The following is a 15763-nucleotide window of genomic DNA, read 5'->3' as shown; positions in this document are numbered from 1 at the left end:
CCAGGCCTTGGCCCCCGCCGACAGCGGACGGTGATTGGTCGCTGCCAGGCCGGAGCGCGGATTGGCGGGTTCGAAGGCACCGGCGGCGCCGAAGCGAGGAAGGCAGGATGGTGGCGGCCGAGGGGCCGCTGCGGGGCTTGGCGAGCTGGGGGCTGCGGGCGGTCAGTGCGGGTAAGCGGCGGGAGCCCTGAGCCCGGCCACGGGGCTGCCGGGGAGACCTTCAGGGGAGGGGGACTGAAGGAAGAGGGGAGCCTACGGGGAGGGGTTGGGGGGAGAACTGGACGAGGCGGGGGGCTGGGAGAGGCGGGGGGGAGGAGAAATGGACGAGGCGGGGGGCTGGGAGAGGCGGGGGGGAGGAGGAGAAATGGACGAGGCGGGGGGGGAGGAGGGGGGCTGGGAGAGGCGGGGAGGTGAGGAGAACTGGGAGAGGCGGGGGGGAGGAGAAATGGACGAGGCGGGGGGGGGCTGGGAGAGGCGGGGGGGCTGGAGAAATGGACGAGGCGGGGGGGGCTGGGAGAGGCGGGGGGGAGGAGAAATGGACGAGGCGGGGGGGGCTGGGAGAGGCGGGGGGGAGGAGAAATGGACGAGGCGGGGGGCTGGGAGAGGCGGGGGGGGAGGAGAAATGGACGAGGCGGGGGGGGGAGGAGGGCTGGGAGAGGTGGGGTGGGGAGGAGAACTGGACGAGGCGGGGGGCTGGGAGAGGCGGGGGGGAGGAGGGCTGGGAGAGGCGGGGTGGGGAGGAGAACTGGACGAGGCGGGGGGCTGGGAGAGGCGGGGGGGAGGAGGGCTAGGAGAGGCGGGGGGGGCGTTCTGAGGTTCCAGGGGCTGAAGGATGAAGGGGCTTTTGGGGGCTCGGGTAGTCACTGCTTCCTCCGTCCGCAATGCCTGGGGCTTAGGGTGAGGGAGGGTTCCTGAGTTGTCCTCTGTATCTACCTCCTACCCAACAAGAGCTCCACCTCCAAAGAGAGTGGACTGAGGGGCTGGCCTGGGAAGTTGTGTGGTGTTCGGGCCTGGGGAGTGTCTGTGGGATCCTGGAACAGGTTGGTGTGGGAGCCAGGACTCCTGGATTCTACTCCCCAAGCTGCCCTGAACATCGCTGCTCGTCTCCGTGCCCCTCTGTGGAATAGCTCCAGTGCTATTGGCCTGCTTCATGGGGAGCTCAGGGTTTAAAACCAGAGCCGCCCCCACCTGGATTATCTGTCACTGCCTGTTTCTCGAATCTGGGATCTCTCCCTTTGTCAGTTGCACTGAGCATTTTCTCCATTGTTGGAAATCACTGTATTCAGCAGCCCCCTGTTGTCCAGTTTGCCACCGTTCTGCTGTAGTTTGCTAGTTAATAATGCCGTGGATATTAAAACTGGGCTGCATCTCTTCTGTGGATAATAAAAAGCTGCTCTGATTCATAGATCAGTTGAGCTGTCTGATTTAACTTTTCTTTGTTTCCGGTTTCATTGTTTTCTATTTCAGAAGCTTGCAGAATGTGTAGTTTTCAAAAACAGTAGGGGGATGTTTATTTCTTTTAGCAGCTGCTTCTATTTATAGGTTTCAGAGTAGCAGCCCTGTTATTCTGTATTTGCAAAAAGAAAAGGAGGACTTGTGGCACCTTAGAGACTAACAGATTTATTGGAGCATAAGTTTTCGTGAGCTTCAGCTCACTTCATCCGATGCATTCAGTGGAAAATACAGTGGGGAGATTTATATACCTAGAGAACATGAAACAATGGGTGTTACCATACAGACTGTAAGGAGAGGGATCACTTAAGATGAGCTATTACCAGCAGGAGGAGGGGGGGACCTTTTGTAGTGATAATCAAGGTGGGCCATTTCCAGCAGTTAACAAGAGCGTCTGAGGAACAGTGGGGGAGGGGGAATAAACATGGGGAAATAGTTTTACTTTGTGTAATGACCTATCCACTCCCAGTCTCTCTTCAAGCCAAAGTTAATTGTATCCAGTTTGCAAATTAATTCCAATTCAGCAGTTTCTCCTTGGAGTGTGGTTTTGAAGTTTTTTTGTTGAATAATTGCCACTTTTAGGTCTGTAATTGCATGACCAGAGATTGAAGGGTTCTCCGACTGGTTTATGAATGTTATAATTCTTGACGTCTGATTTCTGTCCATTTACTCTTTTACGTAGAGACTGTCCAGTTTGACCAATGTACATGGCAGAGGGGCATTGCTGGCACATGATGGCATATATCACATTGGTAGATGTGCATGTGAACGAGCCTCTGATAGTGTGGCTGATGTGATTAGGCCCTATGATGGTGTCCCCTGAATAGATATGTGGACACAGTTGGCAACGGGCTTTGTTGCAAGGATAGGTTCCTGGGTTAGTGGTTCTGTTGTGTGGTTGCTGGTGAGTATTTGCTTCAGGTTGGGGGGCTGTCTGTAAGCAAGGACTGGCCTGTCTCCCAAGATCTGTGAGAGTGATGGGTCGTCCTTCAGGTTGTAGATCCTTGATGATGCGCTGGAGAGGTTTTAGTTGGGGGCTGAAGGTGACGGCTAGTGGCATTCTGATATTTTCTTTGTTAGGCCTGTCCTGTAGTAGGTGACTTCTGGGTAGTCTTCTGGCTCTGTCAATCTGTTTCTTCACTTCAGCAGGTGGGTATTGTAGTTGTAAGAATGCTTGATAGAGATCTTGTAGGTGTTTGTCTCTGTCTGAGGGGTTGGAGCAAATGCGTTTGTATCGCAGAGCTTGGCTGTAGACAATGGATCGTGTGGTGTGGTCTGGATGAAAGCTGGAGGCATGTAGGTAGGAATAGCGGTCAGTAGGTTTCCGGTATAGGGTGGTGTTTATGTGACAATCGCTTATTAGCACCCTAGTGTCCAGGAAGTGGATCTCTTGTGTGGACTGGTCCAGGCTGAGGTTGATGGTGGGATGGAAATTGTTGAAATGATGGTGGAATTCCTCAAGGGCTTCTTTTCCATGGGTCCAGATGATGAAGATGTCATCAGTGTAGCACAAGTACAGTAGGGCATTGAGGGACGAGAGCTGAGGAAGCGTTGTTCTAAGTCAGCCATAAAAATGTTGGCATACTGTGGGGACATAGAATCATAGAATATCAGGGTTGGAAGGGACCTCAGGAGGTCATCTAGTCCAACCCCCTGCTCAAAGCAGGGCCAATCCCCAATTAAATCATCCCAGCCAGGGCTTTCTCAAGCCTGACCTTAAAAACCTCTAAGGAAGGAGATTCTACCACCTCCCTAGGTAACGCATTCCAGTGCTTCACCACCCTCCTAGTGAAAAAGTTTTTCCTAATATCCAACCTAAACCTCCCCCACTGCAACTTGAGACCATTACTGCTTGTTCTGTCATCAGCTACCATTGAGAACAGTCTAGCTCCATCCTCTTTGGAACCCCCTTTCAAGGTAGTTGACAGCAGCTATCAAATCCCCCCTCATTCTTCTCTTCTGCAGACTAAACAATCCCAGTTCCCTCAGCCTCTCCTCATAAGTCATGTGTTCCAGACCCCTAATCATTTTTGTTGCCCTTCGCTGGACTCTCTCCAATTTATCCACATCCTTCTTGTAGTGTGGGGCCCAAAACTGGACACAGTACTCCAGATGAGGCCTCACCAATGTTGAATAGGGGGGACGATCACATCCCTCGATCTGCTCGCTATGCCCCTACTTATACATCCCAAAATGCCATTGGCCTTCTTGGCAACAAGGGCACACTGCTGGCTCATATCCAGCTTCTCGTCCACTGTCACCCCTAGGTCCTTTTCCGCAGAACTGCTGCCTAGCCATTCGGTCCCTAGTCTGTAGCTGTGCATTGGGTTCTTCCGTCCTAAGTGCAGGACCCTGCACTTATCCTTATTGAACCTCATCAGATTTCTTTTGGCCCAATCCTCCAATTTGTCTAGGTCCCTCTGTATCCTATCCCTGCCCTCCAGCGTATCTACCACTCCTCCTAGTTTAGTATCATCCGCAAATTTGCTGAGACTGCAATCCACACCATCCTCCAGATCATTTATGAAGATATTGAACATGTGGGTACCCATAGCAGTGCCGCTGATTTGAAGGTATACGTTGTCCCCAGATGTGAAATAGTTATGGGTGAGGACAAAGTCACAAAGTTCAGCCACCAGGTTTGCTGTGACATTAACGGGGATACTGTTCCTGACGGCTTGTAGTCCATCTTTGTGTGGAATGTTGGTGTAGAGGGCTTCTACATCCATAGTGGCCAGGATGGTGTTTTCAGGAAGATCACCGATGGATTGTAGTTTCCTCAGGAAGTCAGTGGTATCTCGAAGATAGCTCAGACGTTCTTGTCAACTGCTGGAAATGGCCCACCTTGATTATCACTGCAAAAGGTTTCCCCCTGCCCCCTGCTGGTAATAGCTCACCTTAAGTGATCACTCTTGTTACAGTGTGTATGGTAACACCCATTGTTTCATGTTCTCTAGGTATATAAATCTCCCCACTGTATTTTCCACTGAATGCATCGGATGAAGTGAGCTGTAGATCCCGAAAGCTTACGCTCAAATAAATTTGTTAGTCTCTAAGGTGCCACAAGTACTCCTTTTCTATTTATAGACATTTTTGTTTGGAAAACTCTGTTAGAGTTTAGAAGATGCTACTTGAGAATAGGTTTCAGAGTAACAGCTGTGTTAGTCTGTATTCACAAAAAGAAAAGGAGGACTTGTGGCACCTTAGAGACTAACAAATGTATTTGAGCATAAACTTTCAGGAGCTGCAGCTCACTTCATTGGATGCAACTTGAGAATAGTTTCTTTTTGACATAATTGTCAGTAGTAGACAGCAGAAGAAGTTGCATATCTGTCCAATACGCTATGTCAGGGATAGGCAAACTTTTTGGCCTGAGGGCCACATCTGGGTATGGAAATTGTATGGAAGGCCATGAATGCTGACAAAATTGGGGTTGGGGTGCAGGAGGGGGTGTGGGCTCTGGGGTGGGGCTGGGGATGAGGGCGGGAGGGGGCTCTGGGCTGGGGCAGGAGGGGCTCAGGGGTGCAGGCTGTGGGCGCTACGTACCTCAAGCAGCTCCAGGAAGCAGCAGCATGTCTCCACTCCAGCTCCTACGTGGAGGCCCGGCCAAGGGGTTCTGCACACTGCCCCTGGAGCTCCCATTGGCCACAGTTCCCAGCCAATGGGAGTTGTGGGGGCGGTGCTTGGGGTGGTGGCAGCACACAGAGCCCCCTGGCTGCCCTTAAACATAGGAGCCATAGGGAGAACTTGTCACTGCTTCTAGGAGCTGCCCAGATCTGTGGCATGCTCACGCAGAGCGGCCCCCGAGCCCACTTCCTGGCTGGAGCGTGGGAGCTGGGCAAGTCCCAGACCCTGCTCCCCAGCAGGAGATCGAGGGCTGGATGTGGCTTGTGGGCCGTAGTTTGCCCACCCCTGGGCTGTGTGATTCTAATTTGCATTTGCTGAAAATTTCCATAAGAATGCTAGAGCAAAACTGAGGGGTGGGGGTGGGAGTGTAAAAATAATTTTGTTGATTTTGGGCTTTGTGCTTAAATAAATTAGACAAATGCAAAAATTGAGCCAAATTTTGAACTGACATTCTTGCTGAAATGTTCAGCAACAGTAATTCAGATATATGTGTGTATATATATATATACACATATATCTATCTCAGAGTTGTATGTAACTTCCACACGCTATTGCTATTAATTCTTTGTCAATAAGAAACTAATATGAAATGTAATTCTCAAATTTATGGTTTGAAATGTACAATAATCTCAATTTCTGCATTCAATTTTAATAAATAATTATTAACGTCTGTGGTTTTTCTCTTGGTTTCTTGCTAGTACAATAATTTAAGTAAATAAAAATGTCAAATGGTACTTGGGGATAAGCAGCATTTTTATCTGTCAAAAATCATATAAATAGCAACATCTAAGTTTGTATTTTGACATATATACAGGTATTACTTTTCCCAGCATTGAAACACAGCCAGCTACAGCCTGTGGTATGGCAGCTGTTTAACAGTGCTCGGTGACACTGCACAATAATTTAGTGCAGGAAATGCATAATACTGCACCTAATTGAGAGTACTCTGGCATTCTTATTTTTTAAAGAGAAAAAAATAAATTAGCCTTTGCAAACTATTGTAAAGGCGGAGGAGAGATCAGATTTTCATCCTGCCAGTCTGAATTATATTGTCTTTATTTTACTGTCTTTAAAAGTCTATTTGGACTGTCACTTGTAGTTGGAAAAGCCACACTCCCAAGAATGTCAGGAACATGGAGAACTTTTTGAGTGTGAAGATGATACCTAGGTGAAATAATTACCCAGTAACTGAAAAGCACAACTACAAACTATCTGAATGCGAAACAAAGATAGGAGGAATAATAAGAGAACAATATGGCTCTCTCAGGAACTCTTTAATGACCTGGAAATCAAAAGGGAATCCCTACAAAAAGTGGAAACATGGCATAATTGCTAAAGAGGAGTACCAAAAAATAGCACAAGCATGTAGGGACAAAATCAGAAAGCCTAAAGCATAAAATGAGTTACATCTAGCAAGGGAGATAAAAGGCAATAAAAAGAGGTTCTTTCAATACATTAGGAGCAAGAGAAAGACGAACCATCCAGAGAAGAGCAACAAAATGATTAAAAACGTTTAGGAAACCTGGGATATGAGGAAAGGTTAAAAAATTGGACATGTTTAGGCTTGAAAAAAGAAGACCAAGGAGAACTCGATAACAGTCTTCAAGTATGTTAAGGCCTGTTATGAAGAGGACTGTGATCAGTTTTCCTCCATGTCCACTGAAGATAGGACAAGAAATAATGGGTTTAATCTGCAGCAAGGACGATTTAGATTAGATATTAGGGAAAACTTTCTAACTGACTAAAGGGTAGTTAAACTCTAGAATAGGCTTCCAAAGGAGGTTGTGGAACCCCCATCTTTGGAGGTTTTAAAGAACAATTTGGACAGGCACCTGTCAGGTGTGGTCTGTGTATACTTGGTCCTTCCTCTGTGCTGGGAAATGGACTTGATGACTTCTTAGGGTCCCTTCCAGCCCTACATTTCAGTGATCTAAGGCATTGTCCTTTTTTTACCCCTACTATCTGATTTCTTTCCTGATGAATAGTTAACGGAGGATTACTGTTACTTCCTATTGTGGTAATTATAAATTGTTTGTTTTCATGTTTGTCCAGGTGCCAGAAATATGGGTACCCTTAATAAGCTATTATAAAGGAATAACATGTACATCCTTATGTCCTCTTGTAATTACTGTGAGCCTCTAAAAAGAAAAACAGGGAATGGAATCTCATAGCAGAAAGAACCTTCACAAGCACCGGCCTGGGACAAATTCCACCTCTTTCTGAGTTCCCCACAGTTTATGATCTTTGATGGTGAATTGTGTTTCCTTTCACCTCAGTAATGGAGAATACCACAGCATTTTACCTTTTTATAACCTGCATAGGGACAAGAAAAAATAGCTTCTAAGTTTTAGACCTATAGAGCTCCAAATGGTTTAAGATACAGAATCACATATTGAAAGAGACTGACACATCTACGGTCATCTGAGGCTCCTCAGTTAACAGACCCTCAAGGAGAGGCCTGTGGCAGGATGTTTTGGGGAAAGGGTCCTTTGCTCTGAAAGTGTCCTTTGCCAGTTCGCTAACAAAACATTGAATTGTTGAACTTCATTGCACAGTGCAAGGCTTGTACAATTTCTGAGGTTTTCCTGAAGGGATTGGGCGTGGGGAAGACTTTATTCTTGATTAGCTGAAGGGAGTCACCTTGTGAATATTGACCTAACTCATAAAAAATCACATTAAAAAAAAAAGTTGTATTTGTGATTGAAGTTTAAATAGGTACATTTAATAAGTCAAAGTGAGAGATTTATCTTTAAAGGATTGTTGTTCTAAAGGTTTTGTTAATGCCAGCCCAAATGCAGGTATTAGTACTCCTATCCTAAACTGTTTTATACTCATAAAAAACTGTCACATTCCTTCTCAGAAGTGGCCACACTTCAGTGGTAAGTGAAGTGATCCCTGTTTATATTTTTAGATCAAACTTATAAAGTGCTTTGGAATAAAAAGTTCTATATAAGTCTCTTATATTTTTTGAATAAGTGTGTGTGTGTTGCATCTTTTTCCCCCAGCCTGGGTTGACACAGTCTGGGAACTAGATTTCACTGAGACAGAGCCTCTGGATTCCAGAATAGAAGAGGGGATCACAGAGGATGGACTTGATGCCTTCAGCGAACTTTACAAGACTCTCTACTCTTTTGTTGATGAGGACCATGGGAGCACTGAAGTAAGTTGGAAATTATCCATCTCTCTACTTGGTAGCAAAGATGTACCCACTGAATTTTCCTACTATGCATGCTCTCCCCATCTTTCTGTAGTAGTTTAGTAATTAAATATTTTGACCTCTGAATGAGTAACTGATATTTTATACAGTTGTATTCAAAGAATACATATCTGAGATGCAGGCTGTTTCACAGAAAGGATATTAAAATAAAAAACCTACGTATGTGGGGAGTGGACAGAAGGACAATTTTTCAAAGTGTTAATGGTAGCTGACAGGGAACTGTATTGCCCTGGTGTGGTTCACAAAAGAGTTCTATGGTTAAGTCGTGGCTAGGCGTCTTCTGAATGTAAGTGTTGTTCTAACCATCTCTTCTCCATCCATTTACTTAAAATCATGAAAGAAAATCTCTAATTTAAACAAGTTTGGTTATCCCAAATGGTGTGGTTCAGTGAATTAAAAAAAAAAAAAATCTAGCTTGTGAATGACCTGTTTTTCCTTCAAACCGGCATCATAGCCCTTTGTGTTCTTTTTGATCTGAGTGGCCATGGTAGCAAGTGGGGGGAAATTGATGTGAGATTTACCATAGTTCTTACGATCAGTTTTCTGCTTTGTCTCAGAGTATCTGGACCCTCTTTGCTGAGAACAATCTCTCCCCCAGTGCTCTTGTGGCTGTGTTGTATCACTTTGTCCAAGTGGCCCAGAATAAAAAGGCTATTGTACAGCAGCGGTTATGTGCTCTCCATGCTGCTGGGCTGTACTTCTTACTGCTTGAAATACCAGGTAAGTAGATAGACCTTCCTTTCTAGTGCTAGTGTGGCTAATTTGGCTCAAGCTGTCTGGACAGCGCTTTTACATGTCCCTTGTTCATAAGAACATGAAGTTGGATAGGTAATGGCTGTTGAGCCATTCTCCTCTAGAGTTGTGTGGATGTGCAGTGCTGGAAAGTTGCTATAGTCTTAGTGCTTTGGTGTTGTATGTGAAATAGTTTGATGATCTCAGTCCAGGTCCTAATTGCCAGACATCTTAATCAGTCTCTCCCCCTGACTGGCAGTTTTAGCAGAGGGGCCTGAATGTGACATGGAGATTGAACTTCACCGGGGAAAGATTGTACTGCCAATGCTTGTGCTGTACTTGCTTTGCAGATAGAGAGGATTCAGCTCACTATTGCTATCAGGCTGATCATGAAAGCAAAATTCTCTGATTAAAATAAAAGGTAATCAGAGTTTTCTAGCAGGCTGAATCTGTGGCTGCATCTTTTTGTGTTTTAAGGCTGATGTACGTTCTAGTTAAAAGTTTTGTGTTAAATAATACAGCAAATTCCAGTTTGGCTCGTTGTCCTGTTCTATCAGCACCAACTGAGAACGTTTTTGCTGATTTTACTCCTTCCTGCAATTTAATTTTGTTAACTTAAATACTGATTTTTCACTTTCTGAACCTCAAGTCACCAGAATGGCACTCGTGTTCTAGCCATCTGATTGTGCAAACAAGTGGAGCAGATGGCTGAATAATTTTATGCTTTTCATGTATTTGTAGTTTTGTTCTGAAAATGGCTGTTTTGTTTCTGGGCAGGCAGCGTGGCTCATCAGGTGTTCCATCAAGTGATGTTTGACAAATGTCTTCACACCCTGAGAAAGAGCTGGCCTCAAGGGTGTGAATTGACGAGGAAAAGGAAAAAGGATCATGCTAAAAGCTCTCAGGCTGAAGCAAGAAGAAATAAAAAGAAAGGAAGGCCAACCAGGAAAGAGAACTTTGATGTAAGATAATGTTCATACAGTATCTTCAAATACAGTATCCTTATGCTCTCTATTAATTCATAACTCAATAGGAAACTTATTTAATTTCCAAGTCAAAATGAGACTTCTCTTATCTTCCAGCACTTTACTCTCTCAACCTTGCATTCTGAAATCAAACTGTGTTCTTTTTACTTTGCACATCATTACAAACTTCTGAAAAGCCAGGCATGCAAAGTTAGCTGGCAGTTTCTTTGATGATGAGTGAGTTGCGACAGAAGAAAGCGTACTGTTCTTCAGCATATTGTTAACATGTTCAGCAGCGTATAGACACGTTGATGTTAATCATGAGTGCAGCCTGTAGCTGTTTTGTATATTTAAGAGATCTGCATGTTAGCAGAACTAGAGGACTAAGGGTAATCAGATCTCCATACTAATCTAATGATGGGAGACTAAGGACTAAATACTTGCAGCCTCCTATGAAGTGCACATGACTGCACCTCTTGAAAAGTTCTAACTTTTCTAAAACCTTCTTTGTTATATTTGTTAACATTAATTGAGTCCTGAACTGGATATCAGAAATCTGAACATGAGGGCAGGGTCATGATGAAAGAGGGTGGAAGAGAGTAGGCAGAGCTAGGAATTTGGCTTTGTGTACATCAATATCAGAATTCAGATGCCCAACCCTAGTTCTGCAGGCGTTTTTGTTTGTAAAATCTCAGATGGGAACAAGCTGTGTGAGATTTTTCTGGGAGCCCCCTTCTCTCTTTTCCCAGCTAATACTAAATGCCTTTAAATAGTTTGAAATAAAATATTTGGTACGTTGGATGCAAATTCCATCCTGCTTTACTATTAATTAAATAAATTCCAGCCTCAGTTTCTGCATAGTACAAATAAGAGTTCCTGCTTTCTAAGAAAAAAAGCGGTTGTATCAATGATAAATGATACTTCTGCCTTCTACCAATCTAGATGGATGAGATTTTTGAAGAGGATGAGGATCAAGAAGAAGAGATTTATTTTTCAGGACATGATCTGCTTCAAATTCGGGAAGCCATCCTCCTCCTCCTGAAAAACTTCTTAAGACTTCTGCCCAAGTTCTCTCTGAAAGAGAAACCTCATTGTGTGCAGAACTGCATGCAGGTAACTAAGACTACTAAGGACTCAGGCACACAGACAGATCCTGATCACTGCCCCTCACATAACATCACCCCTTTGCTTTCTTGCAGACCTTTGTTGAGTTGACAAGTTTTGAGCCTGCAGTGCATGAATTCGAGTTTTCAGGAACAATGTGAGCTATTATTTCTTAATGTTAATACATTGTTTTGAAGAGGTAAATATGGTGAATATGTTAAGTATTATTATTCTGTGGATGTTAAAATGAAAACAGTGATTTTTCTCTAGATAATATTGAATTAGTTCTTCCTAATTTACATAGAAATGATATTCAGTGAATTTTAAACATGTCTTTCCAGTTAATACAGAGTATGTTTGGTCACTTTAATAAAGTAAATAAATATCCGGCAGTAGGTGAAGCCATCTCAACGTATTCTTTTGTTCAGGAACATAAACCAAGCAAAATATGTCCCAGAGTTGGCCTATCACGGGCTGCGATTGCTGTGCTCCCCGCTTCATGGTGTAGAAAATAAGGTAAAAGTCTTGACAAAATCTTTCAGGTCTTTCTTTATACATCAAAAAGAAACTATTATTCCCCCCTTTAACAAGCCACTTTCATTATATACGTTGTTTCCCAGTTGGAGATAGGCTTAGGTACCTCTTTTTCCTCATCCCTATATCCTGTGACTTCTGTGATGATTTGTTGTGTATCTATATAGCATAGTTTAATGAAAACATTTTAGGGATTGTGTTTCAAAAGCTAAGTAAAGTTGCATCTCTTTAATATCTTAGAGCAGAGAATCTGAACAGTTACTGTCTTGAACTGCCAGTTCTCTTGCTTCCTGCTAGGTGGTGCTCTAATTCTGTCTGTTGGTATTCTCTGTTGTGGCACAGTTTGGTGATAGGGGCAGTGGGGATTGTGGGAATATTACGCACAGTGGTAAACAGGATTAATGCAAATGGGCAGAAAATTCTTTCTCATAGGAACATCTCATTATACCAAAGTCTGCAGCTTGACCTTTTTTATTATTTTGTTAAATCAAGCACCGTGCATAAATGCTTAATTATTTACATATTGTATCTGTTTCCATAGGGCATGTGAACTTAGAAAGTATCCATGTTTTTCTGGATTGTAATCTAATGTCAAGAGGGCACTAGTCTCATTTTTTCAGAGTTTGAACCCTCCTTTCTATCTCTTTGTTGCTCAGGCCCCTCAGTCAAACGATATGAATAATAGGAACAGTGTGACAGCTAAAGTGTGGCAAGCAATGGAATGCCAAAAATGTACCTTCTGAACCATCAGTGCATAAGGAAGCATAGGCGTTTAATTTAAGGTGTTTTCTGTGAGGAAAATAATGAATTTCCCCAAGTTCTGTGGATTTCTGTTGTAACTGATTCATAGAGATTAAGGCCAGAAGTCTGACGGCCTGTACACCACAGGCTGTTAAATTTCAATTAGTTGCTCTTATATTGTGTTCCACTTGAAATTATGCACCCTTTTAACTTGATTGTCCTGCTGGAAAGTAACTTTTTAGGTCTTTTCAGGTTTGTATGACATCAGTTAGGGTAAGTATAACCCCAGTATAAGAAAGATGCTCTCTGTGTATGTAGCTTCCCTTTTAAAGTATTCTGTTTGGATTTTGTAAGGGAAAAATAGTTTCGTATGAACCTGCTTGAATTATTTTATTCACCAAGACACAGTGGTATTCTAGCTCCTGTACTTGTTGCTGAAGATCAGCTGATTCTGGGTGTCTTTTTCTTCCAGACTCTGCACCGTATCTTCCATCGTCTCCTCAATGTCATCCTCATGCTGGAAGGGGAAGAAGGATCCAGGCATACAGCCCTTTCTGTCACATCACAAGTTATTGGTGCTAGGAATCAGGGAATAAAATTCATCAGGTGAAGTACAAAGTTGTTTGGTTAGCATAATCTTACTCCCCATTGCTAGTTAATAGAGGGATTAGAAGAACTAAGGCTTATTCTGAAGCTGTTGTGTATAGGTGAGGATTAATTTCAATTTCTGTCAGAAGAGCTAACATAGGACTTGTCTTCTGAGGGGAAAAAACACTGAATGTTGAAAACTGGGATGGGAGGGCAAAGATCTCCTGTTTTAGACTTGCAGCAAATTGTGAGGATTTTAGTTCATAACTGAGTGTGATGAAGGAGACCTTTAGTTAGGAATTTATCCCTTAATTCTCAATTCTCATCTTTCTATTTCTTAGCTTTTTGCTTTCATTTATGCTGTCCCTTATACTTGGAACAATATTCTACTTTCATCTGCCAAGGGCCTGTTATTTCCTCCAACCCTATTCATAAAACCTGCTCCTTCCAGGAATCTTTCTTGTATAGGCGCTCCATCTTTCTGTGACATCCCCTACCTTTACTGCTGTCCTTTGTCTTGTCTACTGGAGAACACAGGTGTTTTGGACAGACGGGACACATCTAATTCTGTTTTGCCAAGTGCTGCTCAAGTTTCTGGCTCTAGCTAAATGATTGAAGTCCTCACCAGTTAGATGCAATTAAACAAACACTTGGGTACTGGTGGGCTTAGTAACAGAACTGACCCAGGTATGGAGCTTTACAACGTTATGCTATGCAGCAGTCACAAGAGGGTGGGGGCTGGCTAACTGTTGCACGGAGTTTGTTTTTAGTACCCTACTTCTAATGTGTTGCTTTTGGGAGCAGCTGCTATTTCTGACTTCCTCTTCCTGCATTTAGAAACAAGAATATTTTAAAAGCACAGTTTATACAGAGACCAGTGAACAATATTTAACTGTCAGAGTAGGAATAAGGAAGCTCTGTGTACAGCTGCCTGTCTGAATGTAGGAGATGACCTTGTGCTAATTTTTTGCTCCCTATTACAATAGCAACCTGTTATAAGTTGCTTTTTTCTGTTTTGTACAGCTCTATAGTAGATGAACTAAAGGAAGTCGCCTTTCCTGTGCTCCGAATCTTACTGCAGCATATCTGTGCCAAGGTATGTTAGCTCCTTTTTATGTCTCGGATCTAAAGACAGTGGCACTATTCTTGGATAAAATGTGATGCCTATGAATGAACGTGGAGAATCTATTTCCTTAACTTTCACCACTTAAACTTTATCACCATGGGTCTTCTGTTGGGTATTTTAGTATGTCTGAGATTCTTGTGACAAAGTGACTCTCTTTAGATCCGTGTAAGTGTTTTCAAACCGTCAAAGTATGGCACGCATCTTAGCAGAGAGATTCTCATGGACATTTCTCCACTGTTCACAATTGCTTGTACCTTCTACTGACATCTTAAACGAAGAAATTCAATCTTGTGACAAACCAATTACTTATGTGGCCAAGTAAAAATAGAGAAACATTTAACATATGTGTAGTTACTGTCAGGGTGACTTTAGTACCTGAAAATGAAGATTACAAGAGCCCTGTGACCAGCCAGCTGTCCATGGATCACCCTTTAAATCAAGATCACGTTTTTCCAGTCTTCACAGTTGCCTTGGGAAGCTAGCATTATCCCCATTTTATAAAGGGGGAATCTTTGCTTTTGAGGGTTTGTGCGTTGCCCAAGGCCATATGTTGACCCATTGGCAAAGACAAGCTTAGAATGCTGGAATTCCTGGTTAACAGTCCTGTGCTTGCACTGCTAGGCCGTATTACCCTCTTGAATAAACTGGTATTTATTCTGAGGACTGAAATGTGTTTTAGCTATCATAACAGACCATCCGAATATTGGTCTTGGCAAATTCCCTTGTCCTTGTATTTCAGGTCCCAGATAAAGCTGACTATCGTACCTATGCCGCACAAGCCCTGATGCAATTGCTGAATAAGCTCCCTTGTGCAGAGTATGCTGATTTTATAGCTTGGCTTTATAGATACTCACATAATACCAAGGTAAGTGTATATCCTATTTAATACACCAGACCTTTGGACATAGGTGTATTCTGAGCAGGTAAAACGCCGTATAAGTACTAAATAGTATTTTTCTTATAGCTGACGGCTGGTAGCAACTAGATTACAGCTGTGATAGATGTCTCAGTGCTTTAACACTGCCGTAGTAGAGAATCTGGTGTTCTTCACTTCCATAGATTCCCTACAGGGTGTTTGCCCTTGATGTAGCCTTAGCTTTGTTGGATATGCCGGAGAGGAAACTGGACAGCTCCTTGTCTGTGGATCATCAGAAGCTTCTAAAGCACAAGTTTCTGGTGCAGGATATGGTGTTCGGCCGCTGTTCAGACAAGGCACCTACGGTCCGCAGCAAAGCACTATCCAGTTTTGCTTACTGTCTGGAAATGAAAGCTGCCACTACGTTGGAGAGTATACAGGAGCTATTACAAGGCAGTAAGTATGGCAGCTGAATTCAGTATTGCTAAATGTCTCTTGAATTTTTGGGGGAACAGTTATTGGGAGATCAAAGATCTAATTGTCAAGGAATTAGAAATCTGGGCAGAGGTCCCTTAGGTGTTATGACAAAGTGAAAAGGTAGTCGTCTTGTTACTCATTACAACTTATATTTAGAAAGGCTTTATTGACAGTATGACTGGTTTAAATAGACTCTGCTGTGTGATGACTTTGAAAGACATTTACAAACTACTTAATGACTCATTTAAAAAATAAATTCCTCATTCCTGACACACAGTTATATCTTCAGAAACCTTTAGTGTCTGGGAAGTTTAAATCTGTCATGTTTAGCATGCTAAACTTCC

The 15763-nt window shown here is 43.3% G+C and overlaps 1 protein-coding gene across 3 annotated transcripts in view; it reads left to right on the top strand.

Moving 5' to 3' along the window:
* The first annotated feature begins 10 nt into the window (after nucleotides 1-10).
* Nucleotides 11-15763, top strand: part of NCAPD3 (non-SMC condensin II complex subunit D3) — a 47811-nt gene continuing 32058 nt past the window's right edge. For 2 of the 3 annotated variants that reach the window (XM_073321169.2, XM_073321168.2), the window contains exons 1-11: nucleotides 11-171; nucleotides 8085-8239; nucleotides 8854-9016; nucleotides 9806-9990; nucleotides 10936-11106; nucleotides 11193-11254; nucleotides 11526-11613; nucleotides 12845-12978; nucleotides 13984-14056; nucleotides 14826-14951; nucleotides 15146-15398. In XM_073321169.2, coding sequence (XP_073177270.2) covers nucleotides 108-171; nucleotides 8085-8239; nucleotides 8854-9016; nucleotides 9806-9990; nucleotides 10936-11106; nucleotides 11193-11254; nucleotides 11526-11613; nucleotides 12845-12978; nucleotides 13984-14056; nucleotides 14826-14951; nucleotides 15146-15398 — 1474 coding nt within the window. In that variant the 5' untranslated portion in view covers nucleotides 11-107. Of the gene's footprint in view, nucleotides 172-8084; nucleotides 8240-8853; nucleotides 9017-9805; nucleotides 9991-10935; nucleotides 11107-11192; nucleotides 11255-11525; nucleotides 11614-12844; nucleotides 12979-13983; nucleotides 14057-14825; nucleotides 14952-15145; nucleotides 15399-15763 lie in introns of those variants that run through there. The other variant, XM_073321170.2, reaches the window with a different exon arrangement.

The sequence above is a fragment of the Lepidochelys kempii genome, chromosome 22 (genome assembly GCF_965140285.1).
Source record: "Lepidochelys kempii isolate rLepKem1 chromosome 22, rLepKem1.hap1, whole genome shotgun sequence".
Lineage (NCBI taxonomy): Eukaryota > Metazoa > Chordata > Testudines > Cheloniidae > Lepidochelys > Lepidochelys kempii.
Note: the sequence above shows the minus strand (reverse complement) of the source record. Positions and strands in the feature narration are given on the sequence as shown.